The 8351-nt window shown below is 40.1% G+C and overlaps 1 protein-coding gene across 1 annotated transcript in view; it reads right to left on the bottom strand.

The window, feature by feature from the left end:
* GLT8D2 (glycosyltransferase 8 domain containing 2) overlaps positions 1–8351 on the bottom strand; it is a 72290-nt gene that overhangs the window by 20671 nt on the left and 43268 nt on the right. The window contains exons 3-4 of the mRNA XM_044679143.1: positions 3494–3623; positions 1456–1548 (exon numbers count right to left, since the gene is read on the bottom strand). Of these exons, the coding sequence (XP_044535078.1) occupies positions 1456–1548; positions 3494–3623 (223 nt within the window). The remainder of the gene's footprint in view (positions 1–1455; positions 1549–3493; positions 3624–8351) is intronic.

Here is an 8351-nt window from a genome sequence, read left to right as displayed (position 1 = left end):
CTTTCCCTTTCTCCCTTTCTCCCTCTCTCTCTCCCCCTCTCTGCCTCTCCCTCCCTCTCCCCCTCTCCCCCTCTCTATCCCCTTCTCTCCCTCCCTCCCTTTCCCTCTCCCCCTCTCTTCCTCTATCCCCCTCCCTGTCCCTCTCTCCTTGTGAGGAGGGAATTCAAGGGCAACTTCTTTTCCTGCCATTTTGCCATAGCTTAGGTTATGGCTCTTGTCTGTGCCACTGAAGGTTGTTCTTTGGCAGGCAAAGTCAGAACTCACAAGCAGCCACAGACATCATCAGAGTAGAGGCAGATTGTTATTAGGATAACTCATCAACTTGACAGAACTCATCAGCTTTGGGATGCCATTTCATCACTTCCCTTTGCCTCTCTGATTGAAAGATGGAGCCATGAACTCCAAGCCTCCATGGAAGAGCCAGCTTAGCTCAGACATCTTATCTCTCACTTGGCGGTACGGTTTTGGAACTTCTCTCACTGTTTCTGTATGGGCTACCTTCTTCTCTCATCTCTCCATCCATTCTCCCATCCTCTTCACAGCCCCCACCCTGCTTTTCAGGTTCCATTTCTATTTTGCCTTTCTCTAGTAGATCTTATGCAGCTAGGAGGTACAGTGGTTAGAGTGCCAGGTCTGAAGTCAGGAAAATTTATCTTTCGGAGTTCAAATCTGGCCTCAGTCATCTATTAACTATGTGACCGTAGGAAGTCCCTTAACTGTTTCCCTCAGTTTTCTCATCTACAAAATGAGCTAGAGAAGGAAATGATAAACCATGCTAGTACCTTTACCAAGAATACCCCAAAAAATGAGCAGCTGGGTAGCTTAGTGGACAGTCAGCCTACAGATGGGAGGTTCTAGATTCAAATCTGGCTTCAGACACTTCCTAGCTGGGTGACCCTGCACTTAATCCCCATTGCCTAATCCTTACCACTCTTCTGCCTTAGAACCAAGACACACTATTGAAAAGAATACTCCAAAGAGGGTCCCAAAGAGTCTGACCCAACTGAACAACATTAATAACACTGGATTGCAAGCTCCTTGAGGATTGTGTGTGTATATTTATCCCCTTAGTACTTAGCAGAATGTCTGGCACATAGTAGGCTTTTAAAAATGTTTATCGATGGATTTATTGAGAGAATCAGGATCTGATCTTACTATTGTCTACCTGTGAACACAGTGAGATAGCATCATGGCAGCATGGATTTAGAGCTGGAAGGGATCTTACTGGTCATCTGGTCCATTTATTTTATAAATGAGGAAACTGAGAAACTTTAGAAAAATAAAAACATGTCCAAAGTCAGACAAGGAATAAAGAGCAGGGTGAGAATTTGAACTCATGTCCTAGACCTCCAAGTCCTTGCATGCTTTCCACTGCATCACATGGACCAATAGCAATGACCTTTAGACTATAAGCCTGGAATGATCTCAACACAGTTAAATTGGTTTTCAGCTTACCTGGTTCATTCTTGAGCGTAGATACCTTATAAGCTTTCTTGTATAGAATGGCACAGATCGTCACAACAAGCAGGAACAGCAAAATCTGATTAACTGAAATGGTAAAGATAACAAATTAAAATCTAATTTATCAAATTGAAATCAATTGATAAATTTTTCAAAGAACAGCCTCAGCAGACTAGATTTGGAATCAATGGATTGGCCTCAAATTGCCATCTTGGTAATCTTGGGCAAATCATTAATTTCTTTGTGTCTCAGTTTCTCCATCTATAAAATAAGGAATTAGGTGAACTCTAAGGTTCCTTTCATCCCATCATCCAATGATGACAGCTATATGATGAATCTAATTCATCTAAGGAATAATGTAAGTTTTACCTCTTTATTATTGTTCATGGTTCTCCCCATTCTCATCCCCAACTGAATTGCCCTAGATACTAAAATGGCTTTGTTTCTTCTGATGAATTAATTTGTTGGGTTAATCTCTCTCTTTTTTTAAACCCTTACCTTCCGTCTTGGAGACAATACTGTATATTAGCTCCAAGGCAGAAGAGTGGTAAGGGTAGGCAATGAGGGTCAAGTGACTTGCCCAGGGTCACATAGCTGGGAAGTGTCTGAGGCCAGATTTGAACCTAGGACCTCCCGTCTCTAGGGTTGATCTCTTTTGAGTAATCATGGAACCTGTTGAGAAGGAAGCAAACACAGAAGCATCTGGGGAACCCCACCAGCCACAGAGAATCCAATTCCCATTTAGTCTCTGAGGGTTGGATCTTCTATAACAGTGGTGAACAACATTGATGAATGTATCTCTCCTTGTTATAAGCCAATGTGGACATTGACTGGATGGATGGTTCTTTAATAAAATTATTTCTGTGGTCATATTTCTAAGGAATCTTCTTTGATTTTAATTTGGGCCAGAGAGGCTCATTATTGAGGAGAATATTTAAGGTTAAGGTTTATCCTCCAGTATCAAATACTTTTGTGACTCAACACTACTTTTATTTTTTATTAATAATGATAATAATACATCCCTACAGTGTTTTTAAGTTTACAAAGGTTTTTCTCACAATGATTCTTTGATGTATCAAAGTTATTATTCATCCTATTTTACAGATGAGACAATTGAGGTCTAAAAAAGGTTAAATGGCTTCTCTAAAGCCAAGCCCCTACTAATTCTCTTATTAAGCAGCACATGGATGATAAAGTGTGAAGTAATCCAGTTTAACCTACAAATTTTGTCATACTTCTAAAAGAATGTAGAAGAGTTATTGAGTGGCAGGCTGACTCTAGTGAATGGCTAAATGAACATTAAATTGATTAATATATGAATATTAGTGTTGTGTAAATGAAATTAACTCTAGCCCATTCATAGTAAAAAATCTACTTACCCTAGGCATCTAGATTATATCATCCCCACCTCCCTCAGGGGGAGTGGAGATAATTTAATCACATGTGACAATCTAGATTATATCATCCCCACCTCCCTTAGTTGGGGAGGGGAGATGAGTTAATCACTCGTGACAATAAGTATCAAATCAAGAACAAGGGACTGCCCTTTGGGCAGTCCAAATCAGTGTAGAGGCAGCCATTTGTCCACTTGAATTAGAGGTGGACCTGCAGGAAATGGCGAGAGAGACACGATCTCTTCAAATATGTGGGTTACAAGCTGGTGAAGGAGTTCCGGCTTTAACTTGGTGCTGAAGGTGCTCAGCTGAGACCTCAGACTGCTTCCACTCTGAATTGTCACTTGGGTAAGTTAGGCTGACTTCCTTGGCCTACCTTGGCGTTTCCAAACTCTGCCTTAAGTAGGCTTATAGCCTCTCTGATTTCTAAGGTCTTGTGGCTTGTAGACTAGTTTAATTAGTCTTTTAACCCTCTCTCTCTCTATTTCCCTACCTTTTACCTTCCTAATTGTAAATAAACTACCTTAAACCCAATCCTGACTTGGGTCTATTTTAATTATGGAATCAATCTGAATGGTTGATTCCTGGCGACCACATTTTAAATACATATCTATAAACACCTAAAATCTCCCTCTTACAATTTGGCTGACTACGTCGGTCTGAGATACCCTCAATCTTCTTAAATTTTCTTGAATTCTTCTTCACTTTATAACTATCCCCTAAGTCAGCCTTCTCACAGCTCACTTTGGAACTGCAATTGATATAAAGCTGCAAGACGGGTGAGACCAAACAGGGGCCCCATCCCATGCACTGTGCTAAGCACTTTACAAAAATTATCTACCTAGGCTTATTGCTCAGGGCTCTCTGCACACTATTTTCTAATCTAACTTACTTTTTTGCTGTTCTGTGGATTTGAAAGTTTATTTCTGGTCTCTACACTTTTGCTCAGGCTGTTTCTGACATCTGGAATCCACTTTCTTCTCACCTCTGCCCTCTAGAATTCTTTGTTTCCTTCCCAATTCAACTCAAGTGCTACCTTCTTTAAAAAGTCAACCTAATTGCTCAGTTCCTCTTTAATTTAACTAATTGATAACAATTTAATTACATTGCCTTCCTCCTTAATTACATTGCAATTACTTTGTATATATTTTATATTTACTTAATGTACATTTGTTAACCCCTTCCCCCCATCCTAGGTAAGCTCCTAGGGGGAAGGGAGTGTTTTCTTTAGACCTTTGGATCCCCAGTGCCCAGCACAGTGTAAACACTTTGTGTTTGTTGGCCAAATGATAGGGTTCAGCCTGACAGTTAACAGTTTTGAATCTAGTTGATAGTTAACAAACATTCTTTGGTTTAAATGGATATTTTACAGTTTCCCCATTCTGGATATTTCACATCCTGGACCTCAAGTCACATTTTGACTAACTTAAGTTAGAAAATAAAATAAAGTCACAATCTTTGTCTGATGAGAATGAATTTCATTTTTCCATGAAAATGATTTTCTTTTTTCATTTTAAAGGGGTCCAAGATTGGCTATTGGCTTGGTTTTTATCTTTTTAAACGTTTATTGGTTTCACTGACTTTTTAATCACTTTCATTTCCAAATCTGTTCCTCCCTACTCAGAGAGGTAGCCTTTGTCATGAAGAATAAAAAAGAAAGAGAAAAGGAAAAACACAGGTTAGCAAAATGAGCCAACATATCCAAAGGGGCAAACAGTCCACGCATGGATACTCATATTTCAAGCTAGCCTGGGCCCTGGACGCGTTGTAAGAACCAAAGGTGAGTTACTTGGATTTGCTAAGGACTTCGCTAACATCATGGACCAGCTGAGGGTGTCCAAGGAGTCATCAGAGAATAGGAAAGGCATCTTCATGGTCCTGGAGAGGAAGAGATCTGAGCTGGATTCCAAAAAGCCTGCTTAAGGCCAGAACAAAGAGGAGACGGAGAGGGCTTTGGGGATGTGATTATAAGCAAGAGGAATGGCTGAGAGGAGGAAAAACTTCATAACAATTAGGGCTATCTCAGTACAGAATGAAGGACTGAGTTCCCTGTGACTGGACCCTTTAAACAAATCCTGGATGTTGTCAGAGAAAGAAAGAGAAATGCCATTTAAAATAACTGTAGGAGGGGCTGCAGCTAGGTGACTCAGTGGATTGAGACCGGGTCTAGAGATGGGATGTCCTAGGTTCAAATTTGGCCTCAGATACTTCTTATCTGTGTGACCCTGGGCAAGTCATTAACCCCCATTGCCTAGCCCTTACCACTCTTCTGCCTTGTACCCATACATTGTATTGATTCTAAGATGGAAGATAAGGGTTAAAATTTTTTTTATAATATAATACTGGTTGAATGGATTTCTCTATCTTCTTTAGAGCTGAATTCTTGAAGTTTTTTCTTTTTTTTTTCTTTTTCTTTTTTTGCTTATCATGGACTTGACAAACAGCAATAAACATACACAATTCCTTACACAAAGAAGAACAGAGAGAGAGGACTGTGTCTAACACCATGGATTATCAGAGCCCAATTCTCTTGGTGGACTTTTGGAAGGAGGGTTCCTCTGGGCTTCTCTGTTCTCTTCCCAGGGAGGCCCTGTGATGGGTGAATGGCAAATTATTTTGCTTGGCATCCAGGGGAAACTTCAACTTCCTCTTGGGCCATCTGAACAGGTCTTTTAGTGCACTGTAAAAATAAACACTGCATTCCAGTGTGTCTGGGCACAAGTAGGGCTTCCCAGCAATTGCCATGGGCAAGGCTGTTTGGTTTCAAGCATCTTATGAAGGGGAATCAAAGTCTGAATATTTGTTTCCAGACTCTGCCAAAGACAACTTTATTCTGGATTCAGTCCAGTGCAAAGCAAATTAGAGGGACGAGGGATTGGAGGAAGCAAATGCTATCATTCACTCCATTGGACAGTCCGCCATTCAACCAGCATTAGCCGATCTGGGAATCCTGCCAAACATCTGTATTTTACCCATTTAAGGCTTGCCTGATAACATTTGGGATGAATAAATCTCCTCTAGGGATGTTTTGCTCAGTTTAGAGCTGACTTGCTCTAAAAACTCAGAGCCACCTCAGTTGCTGTCACCTTTTAATTGTCAACTACTTACCAGGGGTGACTTTCCAATGAAATTAATTTGGGTGAGAGAAGAGAATCCTGAATGCAGGATTTCCTTGGTGTGGGTAAAGTTCTATTGGGGAAATCTTCCTCCATTAGTGAGGAATCAACCCAACTTTAAATTGAGGGCATAGAGCTGCCGGTTTTGTGTGTGTGTGTGTGTGTGTGTGTGTGTGTGGTTGTGATTTGCCCAGGGACACACAATCTCTAGGTATTTGAGGTGAGATTGGGATTAGGTCTTCCTGACTTTGTTGTGTCTGTAAAATATGCAGGATCATAGATTTCAGAGGTAGAAAGAAACAAGTCATTGTCACTTTTATTTTTAAAAAATCTTTTTATACCCTTATTTTCAGAATTCTGGGAAGATGGAGGCTTAGACAGAGCAAATCTTAAAACCTCTGCACCCTTTTCACACTGAGATAGAAAAAAATGCACTTCAAGAAGAAAGAGGACCAGATTTAACAATGGGACAGAGCAGGGGGATCCTACTGCTGGACAGCTCAAGAGGCATGCCAAGAAAAAGGCTTGAATTCTTGAACTGTTGAGTCTGAGGGTATAGAAGGGGAATCCCAGGACCCCTCCCCCACGTGCTGTGCAGAGTTTCCAGTGGCCCCTGAAATCTCCAGGCTGGCAGGTGCACCAGCCTGGAGAGAAGGCTTTGCTGGTGCTGGACTTTAGAAGTTGAACATAGGCTAGAGGAGAAAGCCAGAGAAACACAGCAAAAAAGCTCAGAAGATGGCAGCTTAGATGGAGCCAAACCTCAGACTGCCTGGTTCTATCACACAGAGATAGAGAACAAAGGGCTTCAAGAGGAAAGAAAACAAGGTCAAACAGCAGGACAGAGCAGGGGGATCCTACTACTGGACAGCTCAGTGAAAACACTCCATCTTTTCCCCCCACTTCTTTTTTTTTCCTCTCTAGGTTTTAGCCTCAGGGCACATTAAGCAATACAGACTAATCCAATCAATACAGGTGTAATCCCATCAATTGGACAGACAAGAAGTCTTCAGAGGGCAGGGAAACTCCAACACCACTTCCCCATAGACTGCAGAGAAAGTAATTACAAACCTCCATTGCCAGCTGAGGGAAGATCTTTCATCAAATCTCATTCAATCCATCTGCTTAAACTAGCAGAACAAAGAAGGAAAAAATATGAGTAAACAACAGAAAAGAGAAAAGAAATGACAATTGACAGCTTATTTCCAGGAAGCGAAAAGAGAGCAAATGAAATAGAAGAAGAGGAAGAACCTCCAGTGGATTGGACACAGGCTTTGGAAGATTTCAAATTATTCAATTCAATTAGTTCAATTAACTCAAGAACTTCAGGAACTCAAAAAAGCAATCAAGAGAGGCTAAAGACAATTTGAAAAAGGAAATACATGAACTAAAACAAGTAAATAAGGTATTAAAAGCCAGAATTGACAGCTTGAAAATGAAGCAAAGAAGGAAAAAGATGATCTACAAAGAAAATCAGACCAGAAGGAGAAGGATGACCAAAAAGCCAGGGATGAAATTCAGTCTTTAAAAAATAGAACTCAACAACTAGAAGCAAATGACTTTTCAAGGCAGCAAAAATATATAAAACAAAATTTTAAAAATGAAAAATTTGAGGAGAATATGAAACACCTCATTGATACAACCAAAGATCTACAAAACAGATCTCAAAGAGACAATTTAAGAATTATTGGTTTACTGGAACATCATGACAAAAGAAAAAGTTTAGACATTATCCTACAGGAAATTATCCAAGAAAACTGCCCTGATATTCTCAAACAAGAGGGAAAAGTGGAAATTGAAAGAATCCACAGATCACCTCCTACATTTAATCCACAACTGACAATTTCCAGGAATATTATAGCCAGTTCAAAAACTACCAGGCCAAGGAAAAAATATTACAAGCTGCTAAGAAGAAGTCATGCCAGAGAACCACAGTTAGGATAACATAGGATCTGGCTGCATCTACATTGAAGGACTGGAAGGCATGGAACATAATATTCCGGAAAACAAGAGAACTGAGCCTACAACCAAGAATCAACTATCCAGCAAAACTGACTATATTTTTGCAGGGGAAAGTATGGTCATTCAATAAAATTGAGGACTTCCAAGCATTCATAAAGAAAACACCAGACTTAAACAGAGAGTTTGCTGCCCTAACACAGAATTCAAGAGAATCACCATAAGGTAATTAAGTGGGGGGGGGGGAGTCTTTTCTTTAAGGCACCAAATAAGTTCAATCGATTTGTATTTCTAGAAAAAAAGAAGATATTGGCAAATATTAAAAATTGTTACTATCAATAGGATAACTAGAAGACATTTACTTAGAGGGAACAGTGGCAAATTGTATAGGAAATGTCTCTCTCTCTCTCTCTCTCTATATATA

The sequence above is a fragment of the Gracilinanus agilis genome, chromosome 5 (assembly GCF_016433145.1).
Source record: "Gracilinanus agilis isolate LMUSP501 chromosome 5, AgileGrace, whole genome shotgun sequence".
Taxonomy (NCBI): Eukaryota; Metazoa; Chordata; class Mammalia; order Didelphimorphia; family Didelphidae; genus Gracilinanus; species Gracilinanus agilis.
Note: the sequence above shows the minus strand (reverse complement) of the source record. Positions and strands in the feature narration are given on the sequence as shown.